We start from the raw sequence: 13,031 nt of genomic DNA on the forward strand, positions 1-13,031 counted from the left end.
TTCTTTTGCCTCAGTATTACTGGATTGAAGAATTGCTGCTTCTTGTTAGGAGGTTCATTTCATTTCCCATTGCTCTCAACTTCATACTTCTAAGCACTGAGAATTTCACGTGGAGTATAGTGAAGTAGACTTCAGCTTCTCTACATCACTTCTGTGTTAGAATTTTTTTAATCCTTTCATAATCTTGTTGCATGTTTAACTAAATCAATATGGCCCGAATGAACCGCCCAGCTCCTGTGGAAATCACCTACAAGAACATGAGATTCTTAATCACACACAATCCAACCAATGCAACCTTAAACAAATTCATAGAGGTAAGGTCAAGACAGAATTCTTACCAATGTGTGTGTGCATTTTTTTTTTTTAAATGCCTGAACAGCATGCTTTAACAATTTCCTTCTTTACTAGCTGATAACAGGTGGCAGCCATATGAAGAGGTACTGAGGCTGTTTGTATGTTGAGGTTTTTCAAATACTGATACCATGGTTCGAAGACCTACAGACAAATCTATTCAAATATTCTTTGGCCTTCAGAAAAACATACTTCTGAAAGTGAAGCAAAGAAATAATTATACTGTCTAGTACATTGTTTAGGTCTGAAAACAGGAATTATCTGGCAGAGTTATGTGTAGAACAATACAAAGATTTGCTAGTGGTAGGAACTCACATTTAAATTCATCTAAAGTGGTGTAACGTTTCCTTGTGCTTATTGCATAGTGATTATTAAAAAGACAGCAACGCACTGTACACTGAATCAGAACCCTAGGAACGAATAACAAAATTGCAATGTCCTTTCGCTACTTATCTCCCTTCAGTATTAACAGATCATGGTTCTAGTGTAGCTTAAGAGAATCCTCTGAGTGTCATAGCCTCTACTTGAGTGAAATTCGTGGTGGTAGAGTTGCTCTGCATCCAGAGCTGCTGAACCTACTTTAAGTGTTTTGGTACTTGCTGAAATTGTTTACTGACTAAAACCAGCTGGCTTGGCATATACTGCTGCTATCTGAATTTGTCATCTAAAACTTGCGTCTAGCATGTTGGAGCTATAAAATGCACAGTTAAAAGTGTGTGCATATATGCTAACAATAGGTTCCTGCAAAGTTACCTCCTGGTAAGGTCTGAGTTTGTAATGCAATCCCTCATTAGCAAGATTTTAGGTGTAATTACACCTCTGTTGTGCATTCCGTGTGGGATAATTTACAAGCATAGTGAGATAACATTTGCTTGCCTTTATACTCTCACAGCTAGATAAAGTATGTTTAGGCTATGCTTCAGTCATTACTGTGAAAGTTAGCGTGAATGATGGATTGTTGGAGGGAGAATGAAGAATGAGTGCTTTTTTTTTTTAACAGAGGTTAATAACAAAATTTAATTTTCCATTGTGCTATCCTCTACGTACAATAACTCAGGAACTAGAATAAGTTATTGTTCTGTGCTCATAATTCTAATTAGTAAGAGATATTCCAAACCTGTTTCAAGTAGAGGGGAGAAAAGGGGAGGATCTAAACCTCACTCCAAATGCTTCTAGTGAACTATGTAGCTTTGCAAACTGGGAACTTCCCGTTCCTTTAAAAGGAATTATTTTGGACATGGACTACTTACTTCATCAGTGTTTATCTGGATTTTATTTTAAAAGGAAAAAGTCTGATGCAACATAACAAAACGTCATCTTCAGAAATGTTTGCAGAAGAGCTCAAAGGTATCTGGCATTAGTGCACACAAGTTTTCAGTTGTGTCAGCTTTTTGTGTTCTTCACAGAGTGGCAAGCATTTGTGTGAGTTTACTTACTGAAACGTTTGTAATGAGTTAATAAGCTAACTTGTTGAGAAAATTAAATGGTAAGTGAAGTCAGTTTACTCTTAAAGCAAGTGTTTTGTTTTGGTTTTTTTCGTTCCCTAGGAACTTAAGAAATATGGTGTTACCACAGCGGTAAGAGTGTGTGAAGCTACTTATGACACTGCTCCGGTGGAGAAAGAAGGCATTCAGGTTTTGGTAAGTAGTGTAGAAGCAGAGTTTAAAACCAACCCATGCCCTTCCCTCCACCCACTTCAAAAAAAAAAAAAAAAAAATGACACCACCTTATTAGCTCTACAAGTGTATTCTAGCAGCTGATGGAGGCAAAAGCTGTATGGACATCCTCTCTTGTCAGGAAAACAATCCAGTTTTGAGCAAAATAATTTGCTCAATAAAAGTAGATTGAAAGGAATATATTCCTAATATTGCTATGGTTATACTATTAGAAAACCATAAGCTTAAGTTGTTCCCTTAGCTGTCAACTCTTTTGTCCATTGTTTCACATACTTTTTTTTTGTATCCACACAGCATACAAGCATGAAGAGGTCTATCTTTATGTATTTGTGTATGTCATGCTATATTCTAGGATTGGCCTTTTGATGATGGTGCTCCACCATCCAACCAGATTGTTGATGATTGGCTAAACCTCCTTAAAGTTAAATTTCGTGAAGAACCTGGTTGTTGTATTGCTGTACACTGTGTTGCTGGTCTTGGAAGGTGGGTAAAGTTTTTTAAATGTCTGTTGAATTGCCATCCCTGGTAAGACTTGCTAAGATTTAGCGCAAAAGTTTGAGGCAAATGTAAAATAGTCACATATGTAGTATTGGAACGACCTCACACTTAAAAGTGGTTCAGATGCCAGGAAACTGTTGTATGTGTATATTAGACATAAATGCCTTTTAGTCAACAGATTATGCTATTATCACAGCTCTTGCACAGAAACTACTGAATGAAGTAAACAAATATATTATTGTACCAAGCGTATTGTTGAGTGTTCTATTGATATTTTTTTGTCTTGCTAAGGCTTCCTTTTTTTTTCCTAATAGATTTGGGGTTTAGTGACTCATCTGTAAGTTTCTTCATTCCTATTTCAGCAGTATTGCCAGTCTCCTTGTGCTAAGGGTATTGTAACCATTAGACACAAACAAATAGGGTGCTCTGGTACATCAAGATCAACTTTCATCCCCATTAGGGGATGAAAAGTGTTCTCCAAAGTCCCAAAGCTCTTATTTCTAACATTGAGCATCTAAATTTTTGCTATATGTCTTATTGCTGTTAAAAGCTCCACGCTGCTTCCTAGATAGAGAAAAAAATATTTTAAACAGAACATTTTAATATAATATACATTTATGCTAAATATTCTACTCTTAGTCCCTCTGTTCCCTCTGGTTGCTGCCACTGTCTTGAATACAATTCCAACAGTTGTGAGAACATAATGGTTTTGCTGCCTGGGAGCTAGATATGTTAAAAAAGCAGTTGTCGTATTCTAGCCACGTGTTTTGGCATTTCTAGTATAAAACTGAGGTTTCTAGTCTTGCTGTCTGTAAGCCTAGCTTATTCACTGTTTGCATTATGGCTTCATGCATAACAAAGTTGACTGTAGTGGTGAATACTACTGAAACAAGTCCTCTTCAGCTGCCTACAATAATACCTCTTGGCTTTTTCCTCAAAATTGGTCAGTTAACTAGTTGAAAAGAAGATCCTAGCTTTTTATCGTGTAAGGTTTTTTAAATCCCTGAACATAGAAACCCACCTAAGCTTGCTACTAGATACCCAAGTCTGTTGCTAGTGTGTGGCATGGGGTTTTGTTCTGGGGTTTTGTTTTTTGAGACATAAATTGCTAACGTATTTTATTTGTGTCAAGCTTTCCTAACTGAAAACTGTATTCTGTCAGATGAAGAATACTGTGGCAAACAAGGAAATCCTAGCGGGGTGGGCAGCAGCCTGTGGATTGTGTCTGTTCCTGAAACTTATGATGGTAGTTCTAGGACTTGTCATTTCTTATTGGACCTGACCCTCTTCTGATTTCTACTTCAGGCTCCTGACTACTTTTAAGGATGCTTGTTTGTGGGAATAGAAGCCCATATGCAACTCTTTGCCACAAACAATTTGCTTTGAAACAAAATGTAAAGATTACTTGCATTTTATTCCTGCTGTCCTCTCCCGTACCTAAAGTCAAATGAACAAAGCTAAGCTTGACCAGAGTTAATTTAAACCCCTTTCTTAATGAGGAAGAGTAGCTTGAAAACAGATGGTATGATGACTCAGTTTATGTAGAAATTATTTCTGCCTGTCTTTTTTTGCTTCCCCAGAGAAGAAACATCAGATAGAGAACAGAAAAGAGAACTGGGAAAGTAAACTTTCTTCGACGTATGCATTGACAAATGCTAAACTGATTTATTTTTTTTTTTACCAGAGCTCCAGTCTTAGTTGCTCTTGCACTGATAGAATGTGGAATGAAGTATGAAGATGCAGTGCAGTTTATAAGACAGTAAGTATGAAGCTAATATCTAGCTGTTTCCAAGATTTGACACATTGATATATCTTTGGGTACTAAAGGAAACTTTGAATGCTGTTCTTGTCTTTTACTCTTTTTTTTTTTTTTTTGGTAAGATATTTAGTACATACGTACTACTTAACACACATACTGCATACAGTCAGTGTTGTAGGACTTGGCATGTGGAATGGATATTTTCTGTTTCTGTGGAAACCAGAATCAGTAAATAATTACTTGAGGAAGTTTAAAAAAAAAAAAAAATGAAACCCAAACCCCCTAACTTTCAATTAGATTTGCAGAGTTGTCTTTATTATTTGTGTCTATGAGAGGCAAAATACCTTTGAAATTTAGGTTTTGTCTGGTAGCTAGAGCTAACACTCATTCACATTTGTGGATCCTTTCTTCTGTATTAAATCAAAGTGTAATTAACAGTTCCTCATAGTCTTTTTCTGGTAGTCTACTGAAGTAAAATATTTCCTTGGATTTTCTTTATAATTATGTCAGTTGGACGAGAACAATTTTTGTGTCAATACCTTAACTTTGCGGGTTTCAAATATATTTTTTAAAAAGTGCAGCTGATATAAACAGTGCCAAAATACTTCTTGTGTAATTGCTAAGCCTTTAAAAAATTAAATTCATCTTGTACATCTTAACAGACTGATGTATATAAAGTGAGGAACAGGAAACCCGGATACATGTTCCAAACATTCAACAAAATTATGCCCTTCTTTCACACACTTCTGATTTGAGAAAATTAAGAAAGCTCAGTTTCTGTTCATGTTCTTATTATGAGGAGTTAAAATGTTTATGTACTTTCTTAATATTGTACTATTCTTAATTATTTTAAGAGACTGAATAACTTCAGGTTTCTTAAGAAAGAAGACTATCACATCTGCTCTATAGCTTTCTTTTGAAGTTTCTTCTTAAGATCTTTGGCTTGTATATCAGAGACTAAGACAGTGTCTAAAATGCTATGTACTCCTTTGAGTAAGTGGTCCAATAAAGTATTTGTGAAAGGAAGCTACCACCCTCTTTCCTGGCACTTAACTTTTAATTACCCTTATTTTGGTTAGTCTTGACTTAATGGTAGGTTTTTTTAAGTGACCTAAAAATATTTTTCTCTGGTTGGTGATGTTATTTCACTGGGCAGTAGATTGATTAATGTTCTGTTTAAAATATTTTTTTTCTCCATCTAGGAAGCGGCGTGGAGCTTTTAACAGCAAGCAACTTCTGTACTTGGAGAAATACCGCCCCAAGATGCGTCTGCGTTTTAAAGACTCCAATGGTCACCGAAATAATTGTTGTATTCAGTAAAGCTCAACAGCCTATAGTACTTCTTTGGAATTAAAGAATGGAAACTAGAATTAAGCAGACTGCATGCTGAAGACATGAGTCTGATATTTTTTAGTAGTAAAGGAAGCTTCCTTAGGAGTATTTAATAGGCTAATGGCTTAGTAGAAATGCAACTTGTATGTTTAGATAAATATCGATCTGTTTGGAGACCCAGTAAATGTTTTTGCTGTACCCTGTTTCTGAGCTGTCTCCTTCTCCATTAATTACCAGTTCAAATATCCTTTAATCATGCCATTGAGTCTTACCCACCTAGTTTCAACTACTGAAAATTGGAGTACTAAAATAAATCAATCTGTAGAGAGATTAGGTGCCAAAATACACAGCATATCGGCTAAATGTTTTTCCTTATAAATGAGTATAGTTCTGATGACGTGAGAACTACCAGCTTATCTGGACCTTACTATCTTTTTTTTCTACAGTCATTTCAATATTGAAGAATATGGCCTCTAAGATAGTCTTGCCTGCTCACTGTATGTTTTGTCTCCCACAATCGCACTAGAATTACCAGGATTTGCACAGTTTGTCTTTTTAATACTATGAATTACAGCAACTTTTTACCCCAGCATCTGTACTTTTCTGTTATCTGAACCTCTCCATTTTACAAATCATTACTCTCTGGTTACTCATGTAGAAAGTCTTTTAAATTGTACAGAAGCACACAAGTCTTTAATGTCTCCAGACAAAAAGCCTTACAGTAAAATTAATGTTGGCACTTCATGTGCAACTTAACAGAGGGCCTGAAAAGGTTGGGAGGGGCTATTTAATATTTCTAGTAAAATGTTGCCTTTGTCTTGTGCAGGAAGTATAGAATATGCCCTTTACTTCAGTAAATATTTTTTTAAAACGTAGAAATGCTTTGTTATTGTAGCTAAAAATTCTTAATCAGAAAATTTCTGAAAAAAACTGTAGTTTCTTTTACTGTACCTATTGAAAGTTGTTTACCAACTATTGCTTTGTTGAAAGTGTGATTTATTTTTTTCTTTTGTTTTTCCTCCTTGAGTTTCTGCTGTGACTTGGGCAGACCTCCGTAATATTTTGTATGCCTTTCAAGCTGCGTAACTTAATATTTGGATACTTGATAATTTGTTTTATTATGTAATTGATAAAATGGTGATGTGTATTAATGTTAGTTCAACCATATATTTATACTGTCTTGGGAATGTGTGGTTATAGTTCTGTGGGAGAAATAATTTTGCCAGTGTTCACCAGCTTGTAAAATCTAGTGCGAGAGCTTAAACATCTAAATAAATACTGAAATGCACTTACGAAGTTTGCTGAAATGCTCATGACTTTCACTTATTTTTGTGTACTTTGTCAGCAGTCTTGAGGTGCCTAAATTCAGAATCTATCCAGGCACCTGTTTTCTTTTTTAAATCTAGGCCTCAGTGTCCCCTTTGTAGTGTTTGCTGTTTGTTTTACTCATAAATAAATGTGGACAAAAACTAACAGCAGAAAGTACAGTATTTCTTTATGTATGTAGCTTATTTTGACTTTCCTTCCCTAGTACTAAAATAGGGTACTAGTTTAGTGTTCTGGAAACTGTCTTTGCAGTAAATGCAGAAGAGAATATGTACCTGTAAAGCTTGGAGAACACTTGTATCAGTAGCATTAGAATTTTATTACAAGATCGTATGATACAATGCTTCATTGTCAAGATTGAAGCTATGGCCAAACAAGAGATGTGCCCAAAAGCTGAGACCTATGCAAATTTCAGTTTCCAGGAAGTGGTGACCAAACTTCCTGAGAAGTTTGAAGACGCTGTTAGTAGCCAGCTGAGGTGTTGTTCTTACTGATGAACATAAGCTCAGGCCCATGTTTGCTTAAAATCAAGCTATGGTTAAATATATCTTGCCTTTCTAAATGCTGAAGTCGGATGCTATGTACAACATAAGCTTCAATGAGACTTCTGAAGGATTGCTTTTGGAAAGGTATCGTCTCAGCACTTTGAAATTCTGTATGATTTTTAAAATGCCTGAAACTGAATATAATTTAGCTTAGTCTGTAAAGTAGTAAAATAAACTCTTAACTAGTACAGCTTTCCTTTGGAAGTTAAACTTGGTTTAAAAGGTATTTGGGTTAAAGGAATACAGCTTCATTTGCCTGAGGAAATAAGGCCTTTTATTTTGGAATCAAGTCCAAAGTAATCAGTGTTTCTATTGTCAAGATAGACTAGGCTTTAGGAACAACTACAAAGACAAAACCTAGAAAAATGCTATAACTCAGTAGTTCAGCGAGTTCATATAAATGATAGAATTATTTAGGTTGGAAAGGACTTTTAAGATCATTGCGTCCAGCTGTTAATGTAATGCTGCCGAGTCCACCTCTAAACCATGTCCCTAAACTCCCCATCTACACATTTCTTAAATACCGCTAGGGATGGTGGCACAGGTACTTCCCTGGGCAGCCTGGTCCAATGTTTGACAACCATTTCGGTAAATAAATTTTTCCTAATAATCTGATCTAAATCTCCCCAGGTGTGACCTGAGGCCATTTCCTCTTGTCCTATTACTTGATTACTTGTTGAGCCCAACACCCATCTCACTACACCTTTCTTTAAGGTAGTCGTTTAACACAGATTAGTATCCAAACAAAGTTAAAAGTATTAATTTGGTCATTCATGGAACTGGGAGGAATCTATAAAACAACTACCAGTAAAATGTCTTGAGTTTTTTACTTCTGTAAATTCATTAGTGAAATTTCTGTACCTACATCAGATTTTGCTGTGTTGCTGTGATTTACGCAGGTTGGCAGGCTGTGTTTATAGCGACGGGAGCTTGGTCCTTTGAACCTTCAGTAAACTGAATCTTCTAAAGAGGAAAAACTTCTACATAATGAATGTGTGTTTAAAGCAAAGATCAAGTTAACTTCTGAACTGTTTCTGCATTTAGATATGAATCCTCAAGGAACAGAAAATATCTCTTCCTTTTTTGTCTAACAACTCTGGTAGGTTTTAGGGACTAAAATGTTGACCTGACCACACTCAAAATGCGATGATAGCAGATGGAAGTACCTAAAGCAAGTTAAATAAAGTTGTACTTAAATTATATGAATTTACAAATGAAAAGGAAAAGCTTGCATGGAATTCCTGTACCTTCACTTAAGGCTACCACCTTGCGTGGAAGGCAGGATCCACTGTTACATCTGATTTTAGATGCTTAGAATGTCTATGTAACTGCTTTGTCCTTTTTGAAAGAGTTACGTTGTGGCGGTACTTAATTACATGATAGCACATTCTTGTCTACTAGACTAGGTTTTGTGCTGTAGACCTAATGGCTTGGGTGAGTCTGGTTTGTAAATGGTGGTAGTATTTATAGAATTCCTTAGCGTGTAGCAGAAGTTAAATATTTATAGGACATAGAAGTAGAGGGAGAGCGTGATCTTGCAATTATTGCAGCAGAAAACTGATTGATTCTCTATATTGTTCTGTCATGTAGTTCCTAAATAATGCTCAGTAAAGAGAGGCAAATAAGATACTCTATAACTGGATATCCAAAATCAGGTGTAATTTAAATGATTCCCTTGCATCTGATTCTAAGAAGTGCTGAGCAGTCAGTTTCAAGTGAAGTCTGTGAAAATTGTACTTATATATTAAATTATGTGGTACTACATATTTCTGAACAGTCCTGAAGCATTTCAGACTGAGTACTCAAAACTAGTTAATACTTAATCTCCCTGGTCTTCAGTTCTCCATGCATAAAAATCCATAGATTTTAATAGATTTGTTGGGATTTTGGTGTCATTAAGCAAGTATTTTCTATAAGTGTGGGGGAGGTTGTCAAATGGAAAAATCATACTAATATATTTGAAACAACATTGTCTTTTTGAACATATTTATGTAACCTCTACTGAGGTTATCACCACTATAATAAAAAGAATGGTTACAATTCACAAGTTGAATTCAAATCTTAAAATCAGGCTGAAATTTGGTGGGTTTTTAAAAATAGCTGAGAGACTAATCTAAACAAATATGGACTTTTACATGTGAGTAGAGGGGATTTTGCACTTCTCAGGCAACTAACCATGTGCTAAGAGAGAGCTAAAATAGGTTTGATTAAGAGCCCTCTAAAGGTGGGAGCATTGTCTGTAAAGGGAGCACGGGACAGCAAATTCAGTTTGCAGTGTTGATATCTACAGATAGATGAAATAAATCTCACCTAACTTGTCTTAGTGCAATAGTTCAAAGAATCAAGTAAAGCACTAGGTATTTCTCTCAACATCCTCTGCTCTTAATGTATAATAAATATTGACAATTATAGTCTGATTTTATATTTATTGATACAGATTTAGGTAACCACAACAAGCCTCATTAGGCATTATTTTCCTCTTGATGATCGCCTGCATGGATGCTGTTGATTTTGATAGACATTGTTCTAATGCACTCTGTCCTCAATGCATTTATAATTAATTATCTCAAAAACAACACAGGTTACTTATCGGTGGAAAACATCTTTGTGAGATAACAGTGGTTAAATAGTTGTCTGACAAGAAACGGTAAGGATGGTGCCAGAAGGTCAAGTTGCCTGCTTCAATTTCTGATTCAAATGTGAACTCTTTCAAAGCATAGCTGAAGAAAACCAGATACCACAGTGTTTAGATACATGAGAATGTTCAACATAGAAATACACAAATAGTAGAAGACATTCAGTCTCAACACCACATATAACCAGTGTCAGTGTAACAAAACCTAAATAAGTATGTGGAAAGAGTGTTTTCTAGTGAGCTGGAGTCTTAATTTCACTTCCTTGGTGGAGTAACAGCAGTAGCAGATCCTTATTCTTCATATAAATTTGCACATAACAATACTTTGTCAGTGACTTTCACAGATGCTTGTTCTGAAGAAGATGGAACTTGAATTACATTTGGGCTTTGGAGGAAAAATAATTGAAGACGATAAACTCTTCTTTCCAATCCACAGGACCATAGCTATGATACCAATCTGAACGGGACAGTGCTGCTGCAGCATTGTCACACACTTCATTGGCTGGTACTAATAGGAGGCTACACACTACTTGGTTTACCTTCTTCCTTTCTCCAGTAAATCTGTGCATCACACGGTAGGGCATGCAAATCCTGAACTTACTTTCACCATTTCAATTCAACTCTACAACAACTTTCAATTAATCCCAATAAAAGCACATAAAGGCAATGGAGACACAGCAGATCTGCAAAACCATCAAGACGTTCCCTTGTACTGCAAGTACAATCATCCCTTTAAGCTTGATATGCAAGGTTTGCCACAGTAACACACCCCGCCCTATCCCAGGGATGGGCTATCCTACTCTCCTCTCCACCATTTGTATGACAGGATTCTTACTTCCCCCTTCCTCCTAACAGGCAGTTCCTTGTAGGATGCTATGGAGGATAGGTACCTGGCAGGAGCTACATAGCCTTGATGCTCTTGGGCACTGCCTCAAGTATCCCCCCATGGAGTGTAGAGACCAGCTCTTTATCCAGTTAGGATTAATTTGGCTAATGGGTGGGCTTTTTTTTTCTAGACAGATATTTGGTGGCTGTTTCCCATTTTAATCTAATCAGTCCAGCAATTTTATAATATCCAATCACTTTGTGTTGTTAGGGAGGCTATTCTTCTGATGGAAGGCCTGCAAACTTCCCCACATTTGTGTTTAATCACAAACCTGACTTGACCTTTTTTACATCCCCCATTCTCAGGCTTCACTGATGGGTCTGTGTTTCCCTGGATCTTCTTTCTTGCCTTTCTTGAAGGTATGCATGAAGTTTTCCTTCCTCCAGTAATCAGAAAGCTCCTCAATCACCATGACCCTTCAAATATGACAGCAGTCTCACAACGACTTCAGCCAGCTTGAACAGTACCCTTGCATGAATCCCATCTGGTTCAGCTGGCTCAATTGCTCCTGAACTCCATCTCTCTCTATTGTGCCTCAGTGTTGAACAAGAAGACAAAGGCTATAAAGTTTATGGAAATAAGGATGTAGAATGAGAATAATTCACACAGAAGAAATTCCAAAAAGCTTTATATTTTCTACTTGAGGAGACTGGAAAATGTCAGCCTCCAAATTTGTGAAGAACTGACTCTTCACATTTCAAGTTCAGAGGCAAGAGGTGCTGATCTCTGCTCCCTCGTATCCAGTGATAGGATGCATGGGAATGGTTCAAAGCTGTGCCAGGGGAGGTTTAGACAGGACATCAGGAAGCATTTCTTTACCAAGAGGGTGGCCAAACAGTGGAACAGGCTTCCTGGAGAGGTGGTCAATGCCCCAAGCCTGTCAGTATTTAAGAGGCATTTGGACAATGCCCTTAATACCATGCTTTAACTTGGTCAGCCCTGAATTCATCAGGGAGTTGGACTAGATGATCATTGTAGGTTCCTTCCAATTTAAGTAGTCTGTTCTGTTCTGTTCTATTCTATTCTATTCTATGCTATTCTAGTCTATTTGTGTACTATGACAAAGTCAGAGGCAGGCACCCAGGGGCACAGTTTTTTGTGTCTATTGTAGCTAAGGCTGGGACTGAACCATGCAACTGCAGTTGTCTCCCTGCGTACCCAACCCCTCTCCCTGAGGAGCGCTGGGAAGAGAGGCCTGTCTGTGTTGATAGGACACTGAAGCTAGGAATAGATTTACAGCAGAGCTGAGTGGTGCACAGTCAGCATCCATGTGAGCACTCCCACATCATACAATATTTGTGATGCACAGCTATGTAGGTTCCCGCTCATTCAGACTGCAATCATAGTACTGTATAGCTGGAGATTAGCAAGTGCAGTATCTCTACATAAGAAAGGGGAAAAAATGAGTAGGGCAGCTTTGGGCCTATGGTAACAATAACAAATTCCAAGGGGAAAGACATAGGCGGAATAAAATGCAGAATGGATTTTCCAGAGGTCATGAGAAATTGTTCTAAGAAGACTTAGTATAACATTTTTACGGTAGACAAAGCAGGAGAGAGTAACAGATAATAATGTAAGGCTAGAGAGAGGTTGAATGGAATTTCTCAACAATTTATTTGGACTGCACATTTTGTATATGTATATGTATATGTGTATGTAATAATAAATACATAATACATAATATGTAAGCCTATATATAATATATTAAAATATATAGCTATAATTAGTTAATAGTATTACATAACACCTGCAACATGATCAAGAACTGTGCTGACTGAGGAAGATCAGAATGGCATGCATAGTCCTTGTTAGATTTATCCAAGACAGATGAATTCAAAATAAAGCATGTGTGCTTAATAAGATTCCTTCTCCAACAGCCTGGAGGACTTTTAGCAATATCAGATCAAAACTTTGAATCGTTTAAGGTCTTTTATTTGATTTTTGTTTTCCAGAGCAATGTATCATATGTTCTTCATTCATAAGGGAACCTATTTTATTGCATTCTTCCTTAGTCTTTATTTAC

The 13,031-nt window shown here is 36.7% G+C and overlaps 1 protein-coding gene across 1 annotated transcript; it reads left to right on the top strand.

The window, feature by feature from the left end:
• Positions 1 to 177: 177 nt before the first annotated feature.
• PTP4A1 (protein tyrosine phosphatase 4A1) lies at positions 178 to 6,908 on the top strand. Its single transcript, XM_010125336.2, has 5 exons — positions 178 to 314; positions 1,899 to 1,991; positions 2,380 to 2,510; positions 4,210 to 4,284; positions 5,487 to 6,908. Exons 1-5 carry the CDS (start codon positions 210 to 212, stop codon positions 5,602 to 5,604), a joined length of 522 nt encoding a protein of 173 aa, XP_010123638.1. The 5' UTR covers positions 178 to 209; the 3' UTR covers positions 5,605 to 6,908.
• Positions 6,909 to 13,031: the final 6,123 nt, after the last annotated feature.

This window comes from Chlamydotis macqueenii, chromosome 3, assembly GCF_036417535.1.
Source record: "Chlamydotis macqueenii isolate bChlMac1 chromosome 3, bChlMac1.mat, whole genome shotgun sequence".
NCBI classification, from domain to species: Eukaryota; Metazoa; Chordata; class Aves; order Otidiformes; family Otididae; genus Chlamydotis; species Chlamydotis macqueenii.